The following is a 27,043-nucleotide window of genomic DNA, read 5'->3' on the forward strand; positions in this document are numbered from 1 at the left end:
GTGTTGTGTTAAGTTCATGATCTTGTTTATTGATCAGGTTATAGGAATATTGTGTATCCAAGATGAAAATAAAAATGACGGCATCTTTTCTAACAGTGGTCATACTAAATTAAAATATCTATCAATCACTTTAATTCTATAACAAGTAGAAATTGCAAAATCATATCCTTTTTGATACTAAATATTTTGAATGGAATGAATTTAGGTAAGCTTATCGTGGATGTATAGCTAACTTTTTGCACTCAAATAACATTTGATTTTGTTAATAAAATCCCATTTATTGTTATATCGCTGATGTGTCAACCAACGGAAATATGCGAGACTTCCTATAATTGGATAAACACTGCGTTTCTGTGTTCAAAGTTCTTACAATTACTTCATTATTACGTCACCTCCGACAGAACTCTTTTGAGCAAAACGTGCATCGTTGTGAGACTTTAAATTCATGTAAATATTTTTTCTATGGTGGCATACGGTATTGAATTCCAAAATGAATTGAAAAAATGTCTTTACCTTCAATACATTGTATTTTTTATAAGTCCTGATTCGATTACAAATAAGGATAAAACCAAAATTACCGACCACTAAAATAATACATTCCAGTCTCCATTATTTATACCATAGAAGGATATACAGTTAATAAATTTGAAGATGCCATGAAATAATAGAAAATGTAAGATCAATAAAAATTCGAGTCGTGTAGAACAAGTAAACCGTTTTCGTCCTGAAATAGATGAAATTTCAAAGGATATTAAACCACAACCATATACAAAAATTGAGGCTTAGGTATGATCCAAGCATTTGTAAGTGTATAGACTTATATATACATCTTGCTAATAGGTGTGTGTGTGTGAATAAAATCTATTGGGCAAAATTAAATCAAACGAAATATATGCAACAACGGAAATCACGTTTAAGGAGACGTGGTCTTTATCTAACAAGAGGTTATTTTATTGCACTAATATTTCTTTTTCTCAACATTTACGACTGTTTGTATATAGGCTTCATAAAGCCGATTGGATTTATCTGAAGGAGATCATGTGCCGATGTATCTAAACCAGATATTGAACTGTTTCGTAATAACAAAAATATCCTAATTTAATGCATTATACCTTTACGATTGGGAATTGACTATGGATAAATTGTCTATTTACCCGTTCTTTCTCCTGCTGATCAATGGTAAGATTTAATGTATCATAGAAATATCGAATGTTCATCAAAGGGAAAAACAAAGCACGGAACAATACAACAGAGGAATAACAATCAACACAACAGAAATGAAATCTAATCTTAGCACATCAGTGTGTAGCTCGAATATAGAATTTGATATATTATAAACCATTTATCTGATCATATTTTTTCACCATTGCCCCTTTTGTAATTCTCGGACGTATTAAAAAGAAGAAACTAACGATGTTATCCGAAATTCAAGAAAAAAGGCAGTCACACCCACTTACACACCCCTTCCCACTTTCATTTTTTTACTACATACGTAAATCATTGCACATATGAATATGACTTTTGTTGAAACAGATTACCTCTCCAAGAGTAAACGCAATTATAGAAGCTGGTAGGATAAAAAGAACTCGTTTTTGATTTTACAAATTCATGAATTATGTTATTCTTGTCGAAGGGTTGATTAAAACACTCCTATTTAAGGTCTTTCCATGTCCGTTGACAATGTTTCGAAAAGATTTGAGGTTTCCCTGGTCACGCCATTTTGCTACCTCGGTTCGGTTGATCACTAAAACTTTAAAACCGTACGTTGTACAGACTTGGGACCTTCACCTTTGGTTTAAGATGTTTTGTTTTAAAAAAGACATGGTCGAAAGTCAAAGTTCACTTTTAAATTTGACATTTGCCTTGTTAGAGAACTAACTTGAAAATTGTAACAGATAGAAGAAAATGATGAACACTTAAAATATGCATCTTGATGAAATCTTCATTCGTTATGAAGAGTCCGAAGAGTTTTGATGAAGCGATTTGACATTACGGTCCGGTATTATTAGTGATTTTAGAGGTTTTTGCCAATAAGTCACAAACCGTTTCAGATAGAGGTGTACTGTAAATAACAAATATGTTCAGTATAACAGTCTCTAAAAGAAATGAACAGGTGTCCTTTCAGCATTTCATAAAACTGTAAGAGTTATTGCCCAAAATCTGATTTTTACTGTTATTTCGATAAGACTAATCAATTTTCGCGACTTAGTCATACAGTAATACTGAAAAACCACATTTTTCTAAATCGTTGTGCTTATTGACACAATTGAGGCAAATTACTCACACATGTAAACATATTTATATACACTTTAGTAATTTATTTCAAATATGATTAAAAGTGCACAATAGCATGAATGTAATGAATTTATTTGACAAAAATCCAAGACGGGAAAGGAGTCATGGCCATCGCCAGTATACGTCACCTAAGTTACATGATGTCTCCATAGATGGCCTCCTTCCTTTTATACAAAAACCTCTTGGACTTCATCACATTAGAACCAAACTTTATTCTATACCTCTCATTCTACTACACTCCCGTTACAAAACAAGTCTTGACACTCCTGTTTCTGACCCCACCTCATCATTATACAGACTTGTTGCCATCATTTTGGATATTGGTTTCCACAGACTCTTTAATTCAGTTTGTATGAAAAGTCAAGATGAAGAAAAACGATCATTTCTTCCACTGCCGTTTGTCAACAAATGTATAGATGCAATTAATTTAGCTAACATCCTCCATCACAAAAAAAAACGTTACCAAAAAAATTCCCCATATTTCAAAGACAAATCCATACCAATTATTTCATATTCCTATACTTCACCCATTGCAACCAAAATTTTCAATTATAAAAGGCTATTGCAGAACCTCGAGATTGAGGACTTCAAGCCTAAACCACCTGACTGTTCTTGAACAACCTCTCTATTCAAATATGGTCCTTCTGGTCACGTCGTTACGGGAGATTTAACCATTATTGAAAACGAATCTCTGCGTAATATCCTTTCTAAAGGTCCCAAGTACCGTGAACCACGCTCCATAAATTGGAATTATAAATTTAAAGTTCTTATAGATGCCGCCGAGGACTATGCACGAAAATTGATAAAACGAGAACAAAAAGACATTGATTCTCTGTCAGAGTAGTTAAAGGCCGTGAGGTCTTTAATTTTGAACCGAATGAATGTTTTAAGTAGGTCAATGAGTACCAAGGCTACATCAGTTTTCAAAGACCCCGATGTAGTAAAAACATTGTCTACTATACATGACAAATATGTTGTCGCACCAGCAGACAAAGCCCAAAACAACATTGTTTTTGTCTGCAAAATGTTTTACATCCAATGTTTATTATCAGAGGTAGACGTAGAAAATAATAGCAGTGATAAGACCTATACTGCTACCACTCTCTCCAAAGAAGAGATTGTGGAAAACCATCAATCTGTGCTATCCTCTTTTGGTCTCTCTACCAAGGACGATGATTATGATTTACCGTCTATGTACTGGATTCCTAAACTCCACAAGAATCCATACAAACAACATTTCATAGCTGGATCTGCAAAATGCACCACCAAACCTCTTTCAAAACTGAACTTCTATACTCACAACTGTCAAAGAGGATATGCAGTCCTACCACAACACTTGTTACTCCCGTAGTGGTAACAATTCAATGTGGATCCTGAAAAATTCGAAAGATCTTTTGGAGATAATCAGTTCAAGACTATTATCTGAATATAATAGCATTAAAACCTATGATTTTTCAACACTGTATACCTATATTCCCCATACTAAGTTAAAATTCCGACTTAAAAACATTATACATCGTTGTTTTTCCAAAAAAAAGATGGTACACTTAGATACAAATATATAGTTCTTGGTAGAGATTCCTCATACTTTATAAGGAATAATTCCCAATCATCTTCCAAATATACGGAGGAAGATATTTACAAAATGCTGGAATTTTTAATCGACAACATATTTGTCCAGTGTGGTGGACGTGTTTTTCAACAAACGGTCGGCATTCCAATGGGAACAAATTATGCCCCTTTACTTGCTGACCTATTCCTTTACTCTTATAAGGCTAACTTTATAGCTGATCTGATCAGAAAGAAAGAATATAGTTTGGCTTGATCCTTCAATCTCAGTTTCCGCTATATAGATGACGTATTATCTTTAAACAATCCTAATTTCGGAGATTTGGTACATCGCATCTACCCAAAAGAACTTGAGATAAAGGATACTACAGACACTGAGAAGTCAGCCTCATATCTTGACCTACACTTAGCAATCGATGGTAAAGGAAAACTATTGACCAAACTTTACGACAAAAGTGATAACTTTTCATTCAGAATTGTTAACTTTCCTTTCATCTGTGGCAACATCCCTTCGGCACCTGCGTATGGAGTGTTCATATCACAACTCATACGTTATGCCAGAGCTTGCGAAACTACGCAGACTTTTTGTACCGCGCTAGGACTAACAAATATGCTTCTGGAACAGGGTTATGTCGCTACAAGATTGAAGTCATCACTACAGAAGTTTTATGGTCGTCATCATGAACTCGTGGTTCGTTATGGTGTATCCATCTGCACCATGAAAATGATTTATTCGTCGGGTCATAGTTTTCCTTTCCTCGTTTGTCAACCCCGGACTTGACTTTTTATGAGCAACTCGGCGGGTGTTTCTAGAAAAGCAGAGGACGCTTACCCTACCGGTGCACCTGGTCCATGCTCCCAGTTTTTAGTGGAGTCCGAGTTGCTCATTTACTTTTGTTACTTTGTATGTATGATTTTAGTTACTTTATGTTCTTTGTTGTATATGTCTGTTTTCAATGTCTGGTCTTTGTCCCTGGATTACATTCTTTTGATTACCGCTATAACCTTGGTTCCCTTGATTACTCTTTAGATCAACATACACAGAATATTCACAAAGTATAGTTCTGGTTCAGTGTGTTTTTAGTAACATAGAGTAGCAATTGGCCTGGAAGTGATAATAAAGACTTTGCTTTGGGATACTTTATAATTACTGCCCTTTGTTCATGGAAATTATCATTTGATATCGTTCTTAATTGTTTTGATGAATTTGACAGAAAACAATATTTTGTTACTCCAGGTACTACTAAATTACTGTTTCTTATAAGTAAAAGCATTATTTTATAAATTTAATAAGTGTTGTAAACCGTGCTATTTCAAATATATGCAAGGCATTTATAATAATTCATGTACAGATAGCCTTCAGAGTAGTCTTTGCTATGAGGCAAAGGACATTACCACCTTTCCTGTCTGTGGTTGCAGTCAAATTAAGGGACGGACGGGAAAGATCTTTCAACTGATCTTGAGAAATGACTGTTTTATTACATGTATATTTCTGCAATTCATTTAGTGTCTTTCAATTATTTTTCTGTCTGCTTTCGTTTTCAGCATTGTCAATAGTTGCTTCTTCTGACTGTGATGACGATGACTCTCAAGAAAAAGTTGATGAATGCGACAAAGATCACGAGCCGTAAGTAAACTGTAGATAATCTTGAATTATACTATCAGTATTTTAATAGTTCGATTTTTGAAGTAGACTTCATTCAAGACACAAATGACAAAATATAGCTGATACAAGAAAAAACTGCTGACAAAAATATGACTGTTTGGATAAGATTTTTAATATTGCATATTAATTTTTTGTGGGATGCATTGTCATATTTGTGGAAAACGAAATAAAATTGTTAATTCTGTATCCATTATCACCGAGGAACAATTTAATTTTGATATACTTATTTAAATACTACTTTAGCAAATATCTAACGACTTCCTTATATAATTTTTTAGGTCTACTGGTTTTTTTATCAGTATTATTGGGTCTGTTTTGTTTGGCGTTATAGTGCTGATATTATTTATATGTGTTTGTAAAAAGTACTACAGATGTGAGAACAAAACGAAGGCTTCTCAAGGATCTATCATTGAGTTATCTAACAATAATAGTGGTTCAACTATGGGCTTCAACAACTGTAAGTGGTTTCATTGACTATATGCTGTCATGGTGATATCTAATCAAAGTTGAAATAAATCAGCAATTGATTATGGAAACGTATTTAAACAATGGACATTTTTTGTTTCATTTCATGTAGCAAAAAGCTTGAAAATAAGTTAAATCATTAAGATTAACAAATGGTAACAAAATTACCGAACCGATAAACTCCTCGCATCAGTCAAAAGTAATGATAAAAAGGGAAAGCCTATAGAAAAAATGGTTCAATTAAGGTAAAAACCAGATAGTTAAAACAATTACAATGGTATTGACTTTGTACAAGCGTTACTAATATAAATATATAAAAACCAGGTTTTATAACTGCCAAAAGACGTACTATTAGTTTTCTAGCCATGGCCTTGTTAGATGATTTTGGTCTCACATATGGGTGTTCTATGTAAGCCCCCTTTGGCCTGTGATTGTATCTCCTAAGTGTTTCAGATTTAATGACACGATATTTTGACGATATCATTTCACGTTTCATGTGAACTTGATATTTTAAGAATGATACATTTATTAACACTCACGAAGAAATATACAGGTCACCCTTCAATATATATTGTTTACCATTTAATATTTCAATTTCAGATATCTACGAGTCAAATATTTGCACTCCGAGTGCGCTAGGTCATGAGTCTACGATATCGCCTGGCGTCCATCTTCCACCTATTTACTATGTACGTTCACTAGAGGCTTCTCAGAAGACTAGTGAGTATAATATAAGGAGTCCAGTTCCAGAGCATGAAACTCCGCCGTCATACGAAGAGGCAATTTCAATGAATCCAGTATGAATCTTAAGTTTTATTTTCTGCGCCATCATTATGTGTCGTTTGTCTTGTCGCACTCATAATTTAATTAGTACTCTAGACATCGGTTACTTTCAAAAGGTTTTATAGAAATTATGTCTATTGATTAACGTTTCCATTTCCACATGTGTTTTTATTTGGTGGATTTTCATTTTGAACGTTATTGCATAGAACTATATAGTTGATTTATATTGATGATGTGATGCAAATTTGCACATATGTGATATGTTTTTAATTATTTTTATATCCGAGTTGAAATTTACTTGTTTGTTTGTTTGTTCTATTTTTTTATTATGAATTTTAATCATCGTGGCATTATTTACATTGTTGAACGCCTTCATTTATTCTATACTATATTTCTGTCATGATTATGAGCATTATTAGTTACTATTGTGTTTTAATTGTATTTATTGAGCTAAAGGGAGTTGTAAGCCACTAGTACATCCCAAAGCTTAAAACAACCACCTTTATATCCTGAGAAACATTTATGTTTTGTCTAACGAATAACCGAAAAAAGAAAATAATTTCCCGATTATTGCCTTGCCTTTGAAATATCCAACCCAATATTCGTAATCGTATATCAGCAGATACGGATAACGTATCGTTGTCTGTCTTTCGCGGACTCATCCCTTTCAACCTTTCAACTACAATGTCTCTTAAACAATATGTCTGAAATTTCTAAATTTACTGCGATTGTCGAACTACCTGAACGTAATCTATGAAGACCTCTTTTTATCAGGAACGGAAAACTTAAATGCGTTAAAGTGATAGGTTTTCCTTGCTAAATAAAACTTTTAATTATATGGAGTCAAAATTTTAAATATATTCTTCATTCCATTTATCTGAAATCACAGCTCACTGTACATACAATTAAAAAATATACACCGGACACAACTTGTTCTGGTTCTAGAAATGACAATGGAATATTTCATCTCGATATAATAGGTCAGTTTTCCTTCTGAAAATAAAAATTAACATATAGCGTGAATCAACGAAATATCACATTCCTTATTAGAAGTAAAACGGACACTATCATAAACATAAGCATAAACTATCAATAAAGTACAAGAAATTATCTGGGTATAAAAATATCTTTTTTGAAATTATATTTATACATTTCCGTTAAAATTCCAGGAGTAATCGCCTTTCCTGAATTGTATGGGTAAACCTGCAATGCAGATGTTTTGTTTTAATACGTTTTAGCCATTTTATTGCGCAAGGCAATGCTATCAACCTTAAATCTGAGTCACTAGCACCTAGTATAACTGATCAAAAGCACCATCTTTTCTGGTAAGTGTGTGTCTATGCTTCAACCATTCGATACATCCATGAATCAAATCATGGCAGTAATATGCTTAGCATTGTCTTAGGGTCACAAAAGTTAAATTCTCCGAATTTCCAGTGTATTGAATCTAACTTAAATTGCGGATTTGTTTTCAAACACTAAATTGCAAATCTTGTGCCGCTTTTTCTTCAACCTACCATGTCATGTGAGTAACCATTGGAAGCAGATTTGCATGGGATTTAATAAAATGCATTTTGTTTTACAATATTTACTAAAATAAATTTGTAGTTACATATTGAAATTTGATTTTTTTCTCCCATGGGATTTTAATTTCTCCCATGGGATTTTTTTTCTCCCATGGGATATCTTGTGTTAAAATACAATGATAGTCACAGAGAGTGTATGCCTTACATATTCACTTAGTGCATTTTTCTTCTGTGCAGTATGAATAAAAAAGCTGAATGAATAAAAGAGAGAGGTTTGTTGTATTGTTTTGGGGTGTTTTTGAAGTTTTTAATCTTTTATAGCTTTGAAATGAAATCACTTTGAAAATTCACTTATCAACCACAAATGTAAAACAACGAAATAGAAAAAAATATTCAAAGACACTCTGACTATAAATATGCTGTGTAAGAATATAAACTTAGAATGCTGTATGAGCAGTACTTTTATCTTAGTATTTAAATAAATTATAAAAATTCTAATGGAAGTCTAAATTCAAGTCCATATTCAGCTTTTTGGCACTTCTTTTTCTTCTTGGTCAGCTTCAACCCATGAAACATGCTTTCTTTCTCGACTCTGTAGAATAAAACAAGTAAAAATCTTTATGCAAACAAAATATATAAAATATTTTACAATACCATTTTATTTGTAATTAAAGTGATCTTATTTTTTCTTACTTGATATATGTTCATTTCTAATATCAACAGCTGAAATTACTTGCAATCAGACATCTAAAAGATAACATGAACAGACAAACAGACACACAGATAAAGTGCTTTCTATATAAGTTGGTGGCAGCACTTTTCATTTATTGTGCAAAGTATGAAGAACAGATGGACAGACACCAGTATGCCATATGTCCCGTCTCAAAAAGCAGGAGTACAAAAATTCAGGAGAACAGTGTATACCTTATATGATTAGCTATCAAGTTTGCATATACTGAATTAGTCATTCACCATAGAGGCAAGCAGGTGGCTGGTCCCTGAAATGGTGAAAAACAATTCTGCATGATAATACATATGGTACCTTTCAATTTAGTTGAATTAATTTTCATTGCAAGCATCCTTAAAGCAGTTATCTTGTAATGCACATAAGTAACATTCAATGTTAAGTCCAACATGCTGGGGGTAAGTTTAATCAAAATTAATTGAGAGATTGTGGAGAAAGCTGTCGTTGAACTTTCAAAAAATGTAACAAGTTTAGTGTAGTCTGAGTTGCTCATTTGATTTTGTTACTTTGTGTGTATGATTTTAGTTACTTTATGTTCTTTGTTGTGTATGTCTGTTTTCCATGTCTGGTCTTTGTCCCTGAAGTACATTCCTTTGATTGCCGCTATTACATTGGTTCCCTTGATTACCTTTGAAACACAAGGTATGTTAGTGGTGCAAAGAGAAGAGCTTAAAAAATAATGGTCCAGTTCAACTATAATTTTAGAATAGGACTTGACAAACTCTATTTGCAATTGAATATTCACACAATAAAGATATTTGTTTTTGGCTTAATCATATAACAAAAGCATCTGTATGTAAAAAGAGATGTCTCCTGATAGCAAGTAATAGTGATTTTTAACAGAACTTAACATCTAGCTAGAGCTTGTTTATCTTTCCTCAGACATAGTTGGTTTAATATTTAATTTTGCAAGTTCTTTATACGTCACTCACCTTTTAGGAGTCATTACTAAGAATCCTTTCATGCATCCTCTAATCTCTCTTGAGCAACATACAGCACCTTCAAAACAAAATTATACTTATTATGCATTATTTCAAAATTAGATAACTTTCAGATTCTGTATATAAACAGTAAAATGGAGTTATAAACATGTAACTGAAACAGGGGCTGCACTGGCTTCCAAAATTCTGTCACCAATTTTTTTTAATTAATGTTCAGAAATAAGAGCAAAAAGTGGTGCCAAAAAAAAAATTCCAATTTTTTAAAATATGACAGTACTAAGTCCACTGATGAAAGTCCATGAGATGAAAAATGAAATCAGTACAACTTATATGCCATATATATACAATTTCCAAATCGTAATACAATTTCTCTTCAACCACAAGAAATCTTACACCCCAATTCCCACTAATGAAAACTTGCATCTTATCTTCAGTTTGTGATTGACAGGTTGAAAAACTCTGTACTACATTTAGGTCTAGAAGCACTGAATCTATTATGCTTTCAAATGATGATGTCTATATTGTTAATTTCAAATTTAAAGCCTTTCTGAATTGTTAATACAGAAGATTCACAACATAAACAAGTTACATTTGTACCCATAACTATCCATATCTACATTTTAACAAAAGAAAACCCATTTGTACTGTATCTTATGTGAGAAAGTACCTACCTGCGTGCACAGATAAACTTATGGAACATATACAAAATGTATTATTCCAGCATTCAAAAATGGTCATTGCTTATACTGTTTTAGTCACATTTTTCACTCTATATTTATTCCATCACTTGTAGAAGAATTACCATTGCAGTACATAAATAAAAATCATTGCTTAAAATATGCAAACTATAAAGTTTGACTCGGCCACATTTGCCCAAAAAATGGCAAAATATTGAAAAAAAATTCCAACAAAAAAGGGGGGGTCTAATCCAGACCATACCCTTTGAAAAGCCATCATGTTTACACGGTTTCAGTAAACATTATCTGGAAGTGAGACCTGCTCTTGTTGTCCAGTACATGCAGCCCCACTTGTAGTAGTAAAATGGTTATGACTGAGTGATCCTTCAACTCGCGTTTAGTAAACGACAATATCGAATACTCGGGAATGAATGATACTAACATGTTCTATTTTGGAAAGAACGAGTTTAAAATATTAATTGCATCCAATATTTAGAAAGCAGTGAAAGTTCTTATTCTCGCGTGCTTAGGTCAAATCATAACTTGTCACATTACACCATAATTCGTTTCTTTCCCCTGTATTTCCAAACTCATTGAGAAACTCTTCGCATGAGAATAATGTTTGTTTGTTGGGCTCGGACGTTAAACCCCAACAAACAAACATTATTCTCATGCGAAGAGTTTCTCAATGAGTTTGGAAATACAGGGGAAAGAAACGAATTATGGTGTAATGTGACAAGTTATGATTTGACCACGGACCAAAAGGTAACAACACATGGAAACGTTCTATGGTGCACCACATTTCTCACTCCTAGTTTTTTAATCGTAAGTACATTTTTTTACCAGGATTTCTAAAAATCAGACAGCACGCCAAAAACCAACCCAATTTAATTTTATGTCTTGTTTAGAAACAGTTACTGATCACATAACCAGTCTTAGTTTTTTATTTGTTTGTTGCGCTAAATAGAGAAAAAAATATGTACAAAAATGTAGATTGTAAATGAAATTTGCACAGAAGCATCGTTTGTTTGGTAGGTTTTTCTTCACCGTGAATAACTTTTTATCCAACATGAATCACTTCTCCATTAGCAGTGTCTGAATTTTATGTTGATTGGTACTTAACATTTGATCTAAACGGAACCTTTCAGGGCTTTCCTAATTGTTATTTGTATAAATTTGTTGTTGAATTTGTACCAAGTCTGCAAAAATATTTAAAAAACGGACTTATTACAAAAAATGCCTTACTAGATATAAACTAAGATAATCATCACATTCCTTGTTTGTTGAAACTGGGCGTTACTATGGTATAGAGATGTCAAATTAGATAGTGTGCTTTGTGCACAATGAAAAGTGTCGAGGATGAATTTCATTTTGTATCGAGGTGTGACGCCAGTATGTCCAGCCTTATTATTTTAGAATCCCCTCCTCTTTCAAAATATAGTACATGCATATATTTCAAAATCACTGGAAATTTCAAGGTGATGCGTAAAATATGTAGGTTCCTTTTCCATGCATTTACAGTCTTAACTTAATTACTTTAATTATGATTGTGTATTTGCAATTGTAACGTATAATATCTTCTGTTCAGTTGTTAGAATACTGGGATATGTATTGTTGTTTGGTATAACATTATACTGGTGAGCATGATTGCCTTACTTAACTTATACAGATATTGATTTGAATTGATCTTTACAATGAATTTAAAAAATCAAAATCTGCAGTCAAAATGTATACGTAAAACTCAAATTTTCGTTTATTACGAGAAAATGACTACAGGTATTAACAGCTCGATATTCCGTTTTACTGTTAATTAAGTACAATATACAGGAAGTGGTCGGTTTAGCTGGGGGCACTTATAATCTAGGTAATAAATACATCCCGTAATGTGGCTTCGTACGTGTTTCGTGTGGCAGATCAAGAGATTTACAAAATAGGAGCTGACACAGGACCCTAAATTTACCCAAGAAAATTATGAAAATGATACATTCTATTCACTTTTGTCGAAAATATGTGAAGCAACTATTTGTTTGATTATTTCTTATGCACAAATGTCACATTAAAAAATCAATTTATAAGGGGATCAAGGACAGCCGCCATAAAATCTGGTTTAATTCTCAATGTCTAAAGGAAATGCCTGTACCGAGTGACGATGACCATTGCAATGGTTGCAAACTTTCCGGTTGTACTTTGATAATACCATTTAAATTTTATGCAGACTTTTCAATTTGACTAATATATAGAGTTTATCACTTCGATAACTTTGTTAATAACCATTCATTTGTTATGGACAAATATTCATGTTTGTCTCTCACCCCTTGTTTTACGGTAATATTCCACACATAGCACGGAAAGCTCGACACTCGCCCAATAAGTAAACTAAACCGTTGAATAGGCTTATTCGTAAGGGATATAATGTTATGATATTCTTGTCAGATATTTAAGGATGACATTGTTTTGGTATTTCATTCATTCGCTCATGGAGTCTTTAAATAGAAATTGGACCACTATAGGAGAGCTCGCCAATCCCATTAGTGATGTCATATTCACTAATTTTCATATCATTAAGTGTCAAATTGGTTGGCAAATAAACAACGAAATAAACAATTAGCAAATTCATGATTAGAATCCGAATGTTCAAAACTTTATAACTTTGTTATTTGATACCCAATTTTGGTTCTGTAAAATGTTTCATTTAGATAAAATAATTCATATTTTGTGTGTAAATTTTTACTTAAAAATAAATTTGAAATGATATTTATATGTAAACCTCTATTATCATTAAAAATTATTTTAAAATTTTTATGCTCACATAGTCTAATTACAGAATATTTATTTTAAAATTCCGTGGATAAAAAGAGTATTATTGGCAGTGTAGAAAACCAAAAGAATTTTTCAATTATCTTAAAAAACGAAAACGTTATGATGATATCAAGTTGATGCCCCATGCCACTCAAGGGATTTTTTGCCAACCAAATCCAAATCACAGGTAAGTGATGACATCACCAGAACTCTCCTATATTTTAAAACAGTTTTTTGGCGTGACATGGGTTGTGTCCTTATTGTATGACGTGTGAAGCACCGTGGCTCAACCGCGCATGGGAAGAATTGAAATTGATTTTACATATGATAGGGACATCCAGACTTGGGACCGGCGAGTTATAGATTCCACCGTATAGTGTTTCGAAAAGTACAATGGGTGAATCTTATTACACGTATGTACAATACAGTTTAATGCATATCATATAAATTGTAGCTATAACCAGAGGTATGACAAACTTTAGAGCTTAAGTTTCCCTACATGTATGTAGGCGATTTTGAAATTATACAATTAAGGATTTTTATTGTAATGTTGGAATATACTAGTATACCTTTGTCATCATCTCATCTGTAAAAGCTTCTTTTATATAACAGGGACGCACTTTTGTACACTATATACACACGGATGATCAGAACTGCAAGGGAACGAACATCTTCTACTGCAATATTGGACAGGTAAACGCTGTCACCTGTTGAGTCACCTGTTCTGTCTGAGCCATAAAACAATTACATTTTTTAAAATTACCTCAGGGCGATTCTATTCGTCACCTGGCCTGTGTAGTGTGTACGTAAACTTAACCGAGATTTTGAAAGTGGGTTCTAAAAGGGGTGGGGGTCTAGAAAAAAGGGGTGTGTCATAGTATAATATTTCCTCATTTTCACCAAACTTTTGCATGAAATTATCCACATTAATCCAATTATATCATTTTTAATACTTCTTTTCATGAATATAACAACCAAAGGATTTTGATAGGCTATTATAAAAGTTCTTGTATATAATTATATTTACTGAAAGGATCTGCTTACTAGTGAATTAGTTTTTTTTTCTTTTTAATTTATATAAGGTTTTTATAATTTTACTAGCGAATTAAAACCGTACATGTAACAGGGAGTTATAATTAATTACAGGTCTATGCGTGTAACTGTCACCAATGATTTTACAGTCCATGCTTTAATTTACATTACAAAACCGAATTACTGCAGCCCGTGAAAGAGGTTCGCTTGCATGAAAATTTTTGCTTCGCGAGTGCAATATTTTTATCTACATTTAACCAGCAAGCAAAATCAATATTTCTATTTGAAAATATGTCTTGTTAATTGATGGGGAGTTTTTTCAGCTATACATATAGTTAAGAAATGAACACCCAGCCCTTTTTTTTACAAATTTCTGGATCTGCCCAGCATATAGCTACTAATCTGTCAAAGAAGAATTAAAGTATTTGTAATCAATTAAACCTCATTTGAACATTAATTACAAGAATAAGTCACAAGTTTTCAGTCAGTAGAATAGACTTACAATTTGTTTACTTATAGTACAAAACAGGCACTACCTGACAATCCTGCAAAAAGTTTTAACTGGATTTGTTGCTTAGTATGTGTTCCTAATACATGTTAGTTATTAAAAGTTCTTAAATAGAACTTAAAATAAGATATGCTGTGTGCAAAGATTGAAATATGTTGATTGGCATTTGTTTTTTTGTTTTTTGTTTTTTGTTTTTTTTTTGGAGGGGGGAGGGTTCAATACCAACAGAAATTTTTCAACAGAACCATATTTAACTCAATCTTTACACATATGGCTGGCATTTTAATACTTGTACAACTAAATTTGTCTAGCTGTATTTTTACTTTTTCAGAACTTTAAGTGAAGACTTGTATTCAAAAGAGAGACACTTACACATTTCTTAGAGAAGAATATTGACCAATTAAAAAGGGTGATTATCATTTGACACATTTACTGTAGCAGTAAGTACTTACACATGTAATACTCAGTGATTATTAAATAATTAAACAATTTTTTTTTAATCCACAGGTATGCATTTTTTAACATAATCTTGATGACATTGTCAATAGGCTAAAACAGTTTTGCTTTGAACACACAGGAAGCTTTCATGACGAGCATTTTAATAGAAAGCACACTTAAACTCGCAAAATAGTAGTGGAGATGTTTAATTTTGCTTTTCGTTTCACAGACTATCAGAAACTTTCACGCATACTGTTTGAATGATTAAAAAGTCATCTATTTTTTTATATTATTAAAATTGGAAAGTTAGGCTTTATGTAAAGATATAATATATGCACTAGACCCATAAAGGGAGATAATTAAACTGATTGGTTTTTAATGTGAAAACCTTGTTAGCACAGCTCCTCCAAAACCACTCAAGGTATTTTAAAAAAAAAATATGTGAAGAAATGCATCAGTAGAGATTCAATGCAGTACTTTTAGCTTTGTATATTGTAGGGACAACCTGATAATACCAGATGACTATTAATACATTGACCAACCTGATGGATTGGGTTTTGGATCCTGTAGTGAGAGCAACATGTGATAACTTGTAATTACAGGTATTCCTATATATGCATGGTAAAGCATTACTTGTACATGATTTTGATGTTTTTTTAGGTAATCAGTTTACTTCAAATTGTTATTAATGTTGTGCACTGTTAGTTAATTGAGGACAAGAAGCATATTACTTGTAGTTAGTTTTATCAACTTAGCACATTAAGTTTTGTCTTTATACATGAATGAGTTCCATATAAATCAGAATACATTAAGAAGTTATAAATATTTGTAAGAAACCTTTAAGAGTTGAAGACCTACAGATTATGCTTTGCATGGCTTTGAAAAGTGAAGGGGTGGTTGTTGCCTGCTGAAACTGCCCAATCACCCTCATAGTAATTAGTCAGCCAGTAACACAAATCATGTTTACATTAGGTTGTTACTTTATTATCTTTCAAGGTAGGTTTTTGATAATTGGCATTTTGTTAAGCATTTTTAAGATGTATAGCCTTCTACATGCTCTAGGGTTAATTACCATTGACCTTGACATCACATTTTTGTGCTTTGTTTGCATTTTTTTTAAATTAAAAATCTACCCAATACTATGACATTTTTAGTTCTTAACTATTTTTTAGGTATCATTATTGGTTGGGATTCTATGGTCAGAATAACTACTGGTATACAGCAAGAAATTCCTGCAAAATTTTAGGAGGATTTTCACATTATATTTAAGAGCAACACTATCATGAACAGATCATCACTACAAAGTGTGCAGTACATAACATGAGCTTTTACTATTTTTACCATCAAATGAGAAATTGAGAATCTTTTTTTGGTGATACTGGAGTACAGTTGTAAAGAAATCATCATTGCTACCTAAATATGATATATGTACATACATGTACTTGTGACTGCTAATATTATTCGCACTGAAGCTAAAGTGTTGACATTCAAGAAATAGTTTAGATGTATCAGCCTCATTCACAGAAGGGTAAAATTGGAGGAAACTGTAGGGGTTTAGACATAAGCAACAAACATGTAAATTTTGAAATAGGAATGTAGTTACACGTTTATTCATCAGAAGAAATCAATTCATTTTATTCAAAACCCCACCATTGCAAACAAGGTTTTAATTTTTTAAAAATAATTATTAATAAATGTCTGTCGATTCAGGAAAAACTTAGAAAATACATTATTTTATCTTACTATGATTTGATGTGCTGTAATGTGTATCAAGCATTCATTTTCTGTGAAAGTAATTTTATATCTGTTTACATTCATGACAATATTAGGTGTTTTTATTATGTCTATGTTAGCCAGATTGGAATAGTTTATATGAATGGTGGTTGTTGCCCATGATATAAGGTTCAAAATGATAAGTTAGACTTTGATTCAGACATTTAATTCCTGTCAAATTGCATGGGCATCTATTTCATATCCGTAGAAATTATGAAAGAAGGTTTAGGCTTTAATTTGCTCATTTTTGCCAAAATTTTGCACAAAATCAACCCAATTTTTACACAAAAGGGGGTGTATTAAATAAAGTTGATTTTGCATTTTAACACATTCTGTTTAAGAATGGACATAAAATGCCAAAACATACAGATACTTTTGTGTTGAATGTGGATATGGTTATGAAATGTTATGAAAGACTAATCTTTTTGTAGTTTATCAACAATATATGTACTTTTGCAATGGAAAAAAAATGAACTATATTTTGTTATAAAGCATGTTCAAGAAATAACACTTATCAAGATAATTTAGCTTCAATTCTTTTTTAAGTTGAATAATTTAATACATAAAAACATGCATATTCCTTATAAAATTTAATAAAGTAATAAATATACTTACTAAATGTGAGAAAGAATTGGTTATTACTTGCTTATAAATAATAGAGATGTGGAATTATTTAAATTCTATAGCTTCATTCAATCTACACACACATTTGTACTTTCTGGTATCTTATCATAATACCTCTTCATACACATGTACCCATTTTTATATGTTTATAACTGTATTGATTTACAAACAAACAATCCTATGGGACAAAGATAATCCTATGGGACAAAAATAATCCCATGGGACAAAAAAATCTCATGGGAGAAAAAAATCGCATGGGATACATAAAATCCCATGGGATAATGAAGAATCCCATGGGATAAAAAATCCCATGATTTATTTTAATTGAAACTATAAGTTTATTTTATCAAAAATTGTAAAATGAAATGCATTTCATTAAATCCCATGCGAATCTGCATCCAATGGTTACTCACATGACATGGTGGGTTGAAGAAAAAGCGTTGCAAGATTTGCAATTCAGTGTTTTGCAAATTTAAATTGTCTTGTGTTTTCAACGTTTCACTTGAGACTTTACTTACTGACTATTATGTTAACTTCATCCCTAAGAATATCATTTGTCTTTCCTAAAATGTTTACATCCAGAACTGCTTATAAAGACATATCCTTGGCATTGATCAGAAGCTACGAAAACAACAATTTAAATGCATGTAACTTAATACTAAAATTTACAATAAAAGGGATGATTTTTCTTTCCCAAATGTTAACTATCTGTTCTTAGATGCTGTTTACATATCTCAAATGGTTCTATTAGCTTTCAATTGTTATAGTGTCTCGGGATTTTACGAAATATATTTTTATATAACCGAGAAATTACTGCATCAAGGTTTTTGTTATCCCAAGCTCGTAAAAAACATTCACAATACTTTTCAAACTGGTTTGGTGTTGGAATGCCAGTTCACTTCTAGTAGTCCTTCGTTTGTGCATTTGTGCAACGTGTATTCAGTTTCTTTTTATTTCCGCTTTAACAAGGGACTCGAAACTTTTTTATACCCCGCAAACGAACTTTGGGTATATAGAGGAATCACATTGTATGTTCTGTCTATCTGACTATCGGCCGTCTGTCCACATTTCTTGTAAACTCCTCCTAAACCACTCAAGGTTGGGTATTATATGTAGATGTGCATGGAGTAATATAATTACTGTCGGAGGACTCCTTAGGGAGATAATCCAAATTAAGAGTTTAACTTGGTAAAACCTTGTAAGCGCTACTCCTTCTGAACTCCTCAAGGGATTCTCGTTAAATTTTATAGGAATGTTTGGTATCATATGTCGATATGTATGAAGGAATATACTTATATTATTTTATTTATTTATTTATTTATTTTTTTTTGGGGGGGAGGCTTTCATTTCTGTTTTAACTGATATTTAGGTATATTTAATTGTGTAATATTATTTTCCACAGTATACAGATTTAAAAGTTGGACGATTGTGATCAAGCCAAAGTATTTTAACCAAGCCGCATTTTTGCTTGTCCCGAGAGAGAATTTCTGGTCTCTGTATGTATTACTTCGTTTTCACTTTCAGTTTACTTTTATTTTGCTGTAATATATGGGGCAACTATTTCCTTGAACCTCTGTGTAATGTTGTTTTAGGGCCAGCTACAGCCTCCCCATTGTGTGAGAATTTCCTCGTCATTCATTGACGACCTATTCGTTGCTTTCATTCGGGTGACATTTTTACCATATCCATTCTCGTTATATATCCTTTATCATATTGAATAAATAATTTGTGATAATGCAGGAACAATTACAGAAACCATGGGAGAAAACTCGGGAAAAAACATTTTCAATCTTATTCGGTTCCTTCAAATGTTTAAGATAGACTTGCAAAAAAAAGCTAGACAAATCCAATACAGATATACATGTATATATAAAGTATAAGTAAATGAGATTTACAGAACCCTGTCTATGAACATGTATTTCATCCTCAAAAACGAACCAACATTCCTAATCATCGATGATACAGATTAACAATGTGGTGATCATAAACCCTGTACACGATCACATGAACACTCTCATTTTGACGATAAAAATGTCGATAAATCAATTGTTTGATTCGAGGAAAACTTCAAGAATTGTATTCATTTTCAATTTAAGATTTGTTTACGAAACATGGACCAGGACATTCACATTTCACATATCAACTAAGATTCAATACTGCCAAATATTCTTCTGTAGGTTAGTGACAACCATCATTTCAATTTAGTCTATACATAATATAAGGACGTCCCCTAGAAAAAAAAACATAAAAAATATAACTTTAAATCAGTAGAAAGAGTTAATGTGTAGATTATATAAAATCATCTGCAAATCTTCTTTTAGCAATTGATACATTTTCTACGAGACCAAAATTCATTAACAGATCTGAAGATCCTAACAGATTGATTACCACGACAAGTCGATGAAGACTGCGATTTTATCCATGGCTTGCATCATTATAGTAGTAATTTATAAGTACGAAACGTTGGTAATACTGAAGGGTGTATGTGTTCAGAAATCAAAGACGAATAAATAAATTATTTCAATAAATAAAATATACTTTAAGAAAATACAAAGTAACTATGGCATGTGTAAGTTTAGGAAGAACATTGGGAAGAACATTGGAAAATGAAAGTATTTCAGACAAATAAAAATACTGCTATTTGTAAACAAGCATGCAGTTTATGTTTAACTCCGCACTATTTCTTAATTTGATGTCACTTCTTCGTTTACGTCTTTTCTGGTGCACCTGTATAAGGAGGTGGTTGGTTGTATGAGAATCCACTGCTAGGACCCGGCTGTCCTGGTTGCATCGCTTGTCCTCCCATTGGTGGTGGAGGATATGCCATATTTTGTGGGGGTGGATACATAGCACCTCCCGTCTGCGGAGGTGGGGGATATTGATTGTACTGTGGAGGGGGTGGATGCCCATATAATGGTTGCTGTTGTTGTGCTGTATGTACAAAATAAAGTTAAAGAATATAATTTAAAACCGAACTCTTTCACATTCAGATTCAAAAGGAGGAGTGTGTTTGCAAAAAAAGAAAAGTTTTTTGTTTAACTTTTTTATTTACTCAATGCAATTGATGTTGTAATGCAAGCAAAGATAACTCAACTAATATTTTAAGTACATAATATATTTAAGAGGCATACTCCAAAAGAGGTATGTAACACTTGGAAATTTCATATGTTTCACTGGTGTTCTAAGATTAGATATTTTATCACCTAAACACTTTTAGGTTATTCCACATCTGGACATTACAAGACGCGTTCTAAATTGGGATAAGCTTTACAGCTAGAATGGTTCGTTACCAAATATTCCTAATAGTCAAAAATACACCTTATAGACAACTTGTCAATAACTCATTTCTCGACATACTCAGACCAATAAATGTTGACAATGAAAAATATTGCAATTAATTTGAATATTGTATTATGTAAGATTCAAATAAGATGATATAATATTTAAGTGTAAGTGGTAGTAAGAATCAGGCAAAATGGAAAAAATTAGAAACATGCATGTCAAAAACCCAATGTTCTGGCAATGTAATATCACTCAAGTATACTTTTCTCCATTTGAAAAAATACCATTATTTGATCTCGGCATCACTGGCTTTGCTCGGAAATTTTTCAATAGAATGTTAGAAAAATGAGGTTTTCGACAGAGTTATCTACCCTTGATATGTTCATTTTTAGTGAATTTCAATGAAATTATAACTCAATGCAACAACATGGTATAGAAAATATTGTCTTTTTTTCTTGATTCTGATGGTGAAAATACCATGTCTCAACTATTGCCTGATTCTTACAGGGACTGACACTTAAGTCATATACCTTAGTTGGAAATATTTCATATTGCCACCACTGCGCTAAAAGGGCCGTTAAAGAGAGAGCTTTCTATACAAAGCGTTAAAATTTACATACTTTTTATGATAAGCTAGAAAATGTTTTGTTTTGATTTTATCTTATTTACGTCATGAATATGTTGAATATTTAAGTTTACTTATTACTTCATTTTGACTCTTTCGAATGAATATGAATCAAATGATTCTTCAAGGGCATATCTTAGCAACTTTCAAATTTCATTCATTGGTTATGAAGTTAGTGACTTTCAAGCATTCTTTGTACTGAAAAGGACACGTTTTAGTCGTCTTCGGAAATGACTAACGATTTGTTGATTTCTGAGACCCTACTCTTCCGGCTGCTTTTTATGCGTGCAGGGAGAATTTGGAAGACTTGTTTTTTTTTTTTATCTTTTACTTAAAATTAAGTCACATTCATCAGATCAATGGCCATGCACTTCAACAAACTTGCACACTTACTATTTTGCACTGTATGTATTGTAGTTTGATTAAGAGGACGGACAACTGTTCCTCTGTTGCCTTGTGTTTTACAAGCACTACAAATTACTACAAGAACGACAACCAAAATAACCATTCCGATCATTCCACCTATCACAGCTCCAACAATCGTCCCAACAGACCTGTTATAAAGACAAGAACATAATTCACTGTTCTGGACTTTTTTTTTCTTTCTGTTATGTATTCTTGTTCCTTCTATTTAGTTGTTTTTGTGATATCATTGTTACCGAAAACCATAATATTATATATATATGTATATTCTATATACAAACGATTTTTGTCTGTTCCCTTTTTTACTTTAAAAGTAATGAATAAGGGTAACAACAATATTACTGAACAATAATTCGATTCATAATCATGTCAAGTCCAAAATAATCTGGCAAAATAGATATTACACCACCGGCGCAGCTGGTACCACAATTGTCCTGACTTGGTACAGGCACTTTTAAACAAAATGGTAGGTTAAATTTAGGTTTAACAGCACGCTAAACCTCCCTTTTCCATTGCGCTGTGACTATACCAGTGATGATTATAAAGCATTCGCATGATATTGTCATAATCGGTAAATCAGCGGTCACATCAGCACAAAGAACATTTTATAAAAAAACAATTATTACTCATTGTCAGGCTATAATACGGAAAACCTGACCGCAAACCATAGTGGTGCACTGTGTTTGGAAAGATGCCACGTTCCTCGCACGTTAAATAACCCTACTGTGGTATTCTCCCGGAGTAGGAACCATAGGGCTCCGCCACAGGAGGCTAAATTGCCCGACCCTACCCACCTCTCCCTATTTCTAGTGGCAATCAAAATTTGTCGACCCCATTGTCCTTGTATCCCATCCCTTTTTCATTTCATCATCATTTCATGTTCATTTTATCATCCATTTCATGTTCATCGTCTGAATATAGCTGAAGTATTGCTGCTCGGACATTAAACCCCAACTATCAATCAATCAATCAATCAATCAATCAATCAATCAATCAATCAATCAATCAGCAAACCTGCTTTTCTGTGTAGCACACTTTGCCCTTCTGTGCAAACTAATTTAGAAAAATATGTGGATTTGTAACCAAGAACAACATACTTAAAAAAAAAACAACAAAAGATTTACGAATAAGTCCTTTCAAACGAGATTTCAATTGATCATGTGGTAACGTAGTGTAAAGAGTTGAAAAGTCAAAAGTTTAGAGAGAACTAATTTTCGACAATCTGCGGGATTTTAGGTTTTGAAGTATATCTTAAGAATTTTTAATTATCCACATATGATTAATGCCACTACGAGAGTAAGCTTGCTGTCCATCCTTCGCCGCGGACAATATCTTTGTAAGATGAATTGACATCTCCTTCGTGGAGCAAGATGAAGATCCTGTAATATACCTTTCTTTATATGGATTCTTATGAAGTTTGGAAAAAGGTTAGAACCACTTTCCCACAACATTTTGGCAGATATATCCAGAATGTTTTCCATTCAATAATCCAGTGAGGTGACAAAAACATGAATACACTAGGTGATTATGCAATCATTGTTGCAGAAATATTAAAAGAATTCATTGAATACAATTTTTAATCTTACCAATATATACTGTCGCTACAGTAATAATAGTAGTAGTAGTAGTAGCTGTAACAATAACCTGCAAATGCATTCTCAACTGAAAGTAAACGAAAATTCAAAATTACAGATGTGACTTCAAATTGTAGAACTTCTGTTGTGGTGTTTTTTGTTCCGTATATTTGGTGGTTCAAGATCATTGCCAGATTTTTGTTTACTTATAAGGTTAATTCTTCATTCGGTAACAACATTTATGTAGATAGAAAAAATGCATAAAATTTTCTTTAACAGACCGATTTGTTGTCTGACTAAGTTCCACTTGCTTTTGATTTATCGTCTGACATTTGACAACGAATAAGATGTCGAGGAAAGTTACTGAATAAAAAGATTTCAACAAATTGTTGCACAGGTATATAAATATATATGTATAAATGATCTACTGCGTTTTACAAGGTATATTTTGGAGGCATTTGTAGATAGTTTCATAAAAACGTCATTTATATATACCCTGAACGTAACATTTTATGAGCAACTCGGTGGATGCTACCGGTGCACCTGGTCCATGCTCCCAGTTTTTAGTGGAGTCCGAGTTGCTCATTTACTTTTGTTACTTTGTATGTATGATTTTAGTTACTTTATGTTCTTTGTTGTGTGTGTCTGTTTTCCATGTCTGGTCTTTGTCCCTGGATTACATTCTTTTGATTGCCGCTATAACCTTGGTTCCCTTGATTACTCTTTCCTAAAAATCAGAGGGCGCCTATCCTACCGGTTCAGCTATTCTTTGCTGCCAGTTTTAGTGGAGTCCGGTCATTTACTTTTGTTTATATGTAAATGTTATTATTTTTATCCTTAGAATATATTCTCTCAGGTTCTGCTCGAATCTTGATTCCCTTAAATACACTTTAAATGATATTGTTTTTATTTTAGAGACATTCTTTATGATGACTTAAAGAAAATGAACATATATTTGACAACATATCAACAAAAAATACCGAAGCTTTAACAATAGGACAAAACAAAAGTACATGGTCTGAACGTGAAAACAGGAAACAATTACAATCTAATGACACACAGAGGTCAACCGAATAAAAAAATAACAAACGAAACATACGTAACAAATAACTAATGCACTAGTAATATGAATCCCCGCAAAACGTTGGAAGTGACATCATATGATCCGGTGGAGTAAGCATGTCCTGCTCCGCCAGTGGTACCCATCATACGGAAATTGGGTTTAATCCAGCAACAAATATGCAGTTCCCCAACACGAGTCACAAAGGGGTCCAATCAAAAGCAATTTACAATTGGACGACATTATTTAACCCATCAAAGTGTCATGATGTAAATAAAGTAAATCATGCGGAAATGGTGGAATGGAACAAAATCCAAAATAGACAAAATAATACACCTGCACAATGGGGTTTCAGAAATTAACATTAAGTATTGTTTAAATGAAATGGTGATCCTATGAATGATTTAATCATTTTAACGTTTATTTTGCACTGTGTAATTCAGGCAATGTAGGTAACCCTGCATATTCTGTTAAGTGATGTTTAACTAGTGGTAAGAATCAACAACACACTTGTATTATGACAACAGAATACACAAAAATAGTTTACATCCTTAATCGTACACTGTTAATAATAAGTGGAGCGTTAATGTCGATTCAAACCATATTAAACTCAAATTATTCTATCGTACCAAAGCTATGAATGAAACGAAATCTTGATTCATTCAAATTGATAACTATTTTAGTACCACGAGTGCGCTTATATTGAAGAAATAATATGATTAACCAAAAATCAGTCACAAATTCCTGGTATCGAGGTGCAACAACTTTCAAGGTTAACAAACCAGAAAAAAAAACATATACTGTCTTGACAAATGCGAAAAGTACATCCGACTTTGTACTTTTTATTTTTTCATTATTCTTTTAATAGCTTTGGTTAATTGCAATAATGCATGTATAAGAAATTCCAGGAAAGAGCCCAATGATGTATACAAAAATTATAAACGTCATTTCAAAAGTTCCATGGACGTCACCTGGCTGTCCAGAGTGGAGTGTCCGTTTCCAATATGATCAGTAATCTTTAATTTTCATAGGTGCCCTTCGTCCTTACCGGGCTTTACCTTTGACGGTTGGTGCATTGTAAGATTTAGGATCGATCTATACACCCTCCCGGAAGACCTTGTCCAACCCTTGCCACAATTTCTGATCATTTTGTTCGCACTTTATGAATTTATGTGGAATCTGCATACATGTCAAAATATTTCTTCAAAGAAAATCCAGGGTGTTTTCATCCGAATCAAAACAAGAAATCCCTAACTAAACACTATCTGAAACTGATTAACTTCACAAGAAGGAAAAATAGTCTCGTTATTGCCTTTTCTGAAAATCAAGATTCAATAAAAACGCTTGAAGCTCCTGTTTTTGACAATTCACGTTCTAAGTAGGAATGTAATCAAATTAATAATTGACTTCACCAGTGTCGTTTTAACGAAATTGATGAAACAATATAACAGAGTAAAACATTATAAAGACTTGAATTGGAAAACTATTTCACTAAAATCATCAGCTTCATCTTACCATTAAAAAGCAATATCCAAAGAATAATCTGAATTGTTTGATGAATCTTATATTCCATTTTGCTTGATAGACTTTCACTTCAATTTAGTTCTAAGAATAGTTATGCACCCAATAATCGATAGAATTTGGAAATGCGGATGAATAAGCAAAATATTATGGAGTGGTTTAAATCTATTCCTATATCAAATTCAATCTCTTTTTAAATCTCACTACATTGCCCCTTTATTCAACTTCTTTGAAGTTATACATACGTCACCTATATACATAGTAAACATTCACATATTGATTTTACACAAATTTTATTATTCAATGACGTAGTGTCACTTCGTTTACAGATCTCAAGTATAAATTATACCAGGTAAAAGACACAAAATATAGACAGAAACGTCTATGTGATGTTTTCGTAATTATTGTCACACATTAAATTTACGCTATTTTAATTGTTTTGTTTTTATTTTTATTTTTATTTATTTTTATTTTTTTATTCTGTGAGCCGAGATTGTTCACTTTCGTGAAGGGTTTAAAACAAAAAAATAGAATCTAGTAAACATTTTTGTTTAAGAATCTTAAGACATGATGTTGCCGACGTTGCAAGATGAAATTAAGATTAATTGGGAAGAATCGGTCAGAAAAAGTTTCAAATTTCTATTAACAAATGAAAAAAACAATTTTCCTTTTTGAAAGGTGCATTAACTGACAAATTTGTTCAGTTCTAATTCTACT

The 27,043-nt window shown here is 32.4% G+C and overlaps 2 protein-coding genes and 2 long non-coding RNA genes across 4 annotated transcripts; 2 read left to right on the top strand and 2 right to left on the bottom strand.

Annotated features, from left to right (window-relative positions):
• Positions 1-986: 986 nt before the first annotated feature.
• Positions 987-8,399, top strand: LOC148627711 (uncharacterized). Its single transcript, XM_088577261.1, has 4 exons — positions 987-1,179; positions 5,410-5,491; positions 5,809-5,987; positions 6,596-8,399. Exons 1-4 carry the CDS (start codon positions 1,134-1,136, stop codon positions 6,796-6,798), a joined length of 510 nt encoding a protein of 169 aa, XP_088433387.1. The 5' UTR covers positions 987-1,133; the 3' UTR covers positions 6,799-8,399.
• A 364-nt stretch (positions 8,400-8,763) lies between these two features.
• On the bottom strand, positions 8,764-10,050 carry LOC148627712 (uncharacterized). Its single transcript, XR_015921366.1, has 3 exons — positions 9,982-10,050; positions 9,229-9,302; positions 8,764-8,896 (listed from the first exon to the last, which is right to left on the bottom strand). It is a non-coding gene; the product is annotated as an uncharacterized LOC148627712 (long non-coding RNA).
• Positions 10,051-12,763: 2,713 nt separating this feature from the next.
• Positions 12,764-16,959, top strand: LOC148627713 (uncharacterized). Its single transcript, XR_015921370.1, has 4 exons — positions 12,764-14,159; positions 15,338-15,446; positions 15,943-16,046; positions 16,617-16,959. It is a non-coding gene; the product is annotated as an uncharacterized LOC148627713 (long non-coding RNA).
• A 2,732-nt stretch (positions 16,960-19,691) lies between these two features.
• LOC148627714 (uncharacterized) lies at positions 19,692-26,522 on the bottom strand. Its single transcript, XM_088577282.1, has 4 exons — positions 26,321-26,522; positions 23,758-23,833; positions 22,142-22,302; positions 19,692-20,772 (listed from the first exon to the last, which is right to left on the bottom strand). The coding sequence occupies exons 1-4, from the start codon at positions 26,376-26,378 to the stop codon at positions 20,549-20,551; spliced, it is 519 nt and encodes a 172-aa protein (XP_088433408.1). The 5' UTR covers positions 26,379-26,522; the 3' UTR covers positions 19,692-20,548.
• Positions 26,523-27,043: the final 521 nt, after the last annotated feature.

This window comes from Perna viridis, chromosome 1 (genome assembly GCF_037379345.1).
Source record: "Perna viridis isolate PV_CMFRI_1.1 ecotype Kerala chromosome 1, ASM3737934v1, whole genome shotgun sequence".
In the NCBI taxonomy this organism is placed as follows: Eukaryota; Metazoa; Mollusca; class Bivalvia; order Mytilida; family Mytilidae; genus Perna; species Perna viridis.

What these genes read in the sequence shown, in the direction of transcription:
- LOC148627714 (XM_088577282.1), bottom strand. Translation starts at nt 26,378, where the DNA reads ATGGAATATAAGATTCATCAAACAATTCAGATTATTCTTTGGATATTG. An exon ending in TTGGATATTGCTTTTTAATG is followed by an intron (nt 23,834 to 26,320) that starts GTAAGATGAAGC and finishes GTTTACTTTCAG; the next exon opens with TTGAGAATGCATTTGCAGGT. An exon ending in TGTAGCGACAGTATATATTG is followed by an intron (nt 22,303 to 23,757) that starts GTAAGATTAAAA and finishes TCTTTATAACAG; the next exon opens with GTCTGTTGGGACGATTGTTG.
- LOC148627711 (XM_088577261.1), top strand. Translation starts at nt 1,134, where the DNA reads ATGGATAAATTGTCTATTTACCCGTTCTTTCTCCTGCTGATCAATG. An exon ending in CTTTCTCCTGCTGATCAATG is followed by an intron (nt 1,180 to 5,409) that starts GTAAGATTTAAT and finishes TTTCGTTTTCAG; the next exon opens with CATTGTCAATAGTTGCTTCT. An exon ending in AACTATGGGCTTCAACAACT is followed by an intron (nt 5,988 to 6,595) that starts GTAAGTGGTTTC and finishes TTTCAATTTCAG; the next exon opens with ATATCTACGAGTCAAATATT.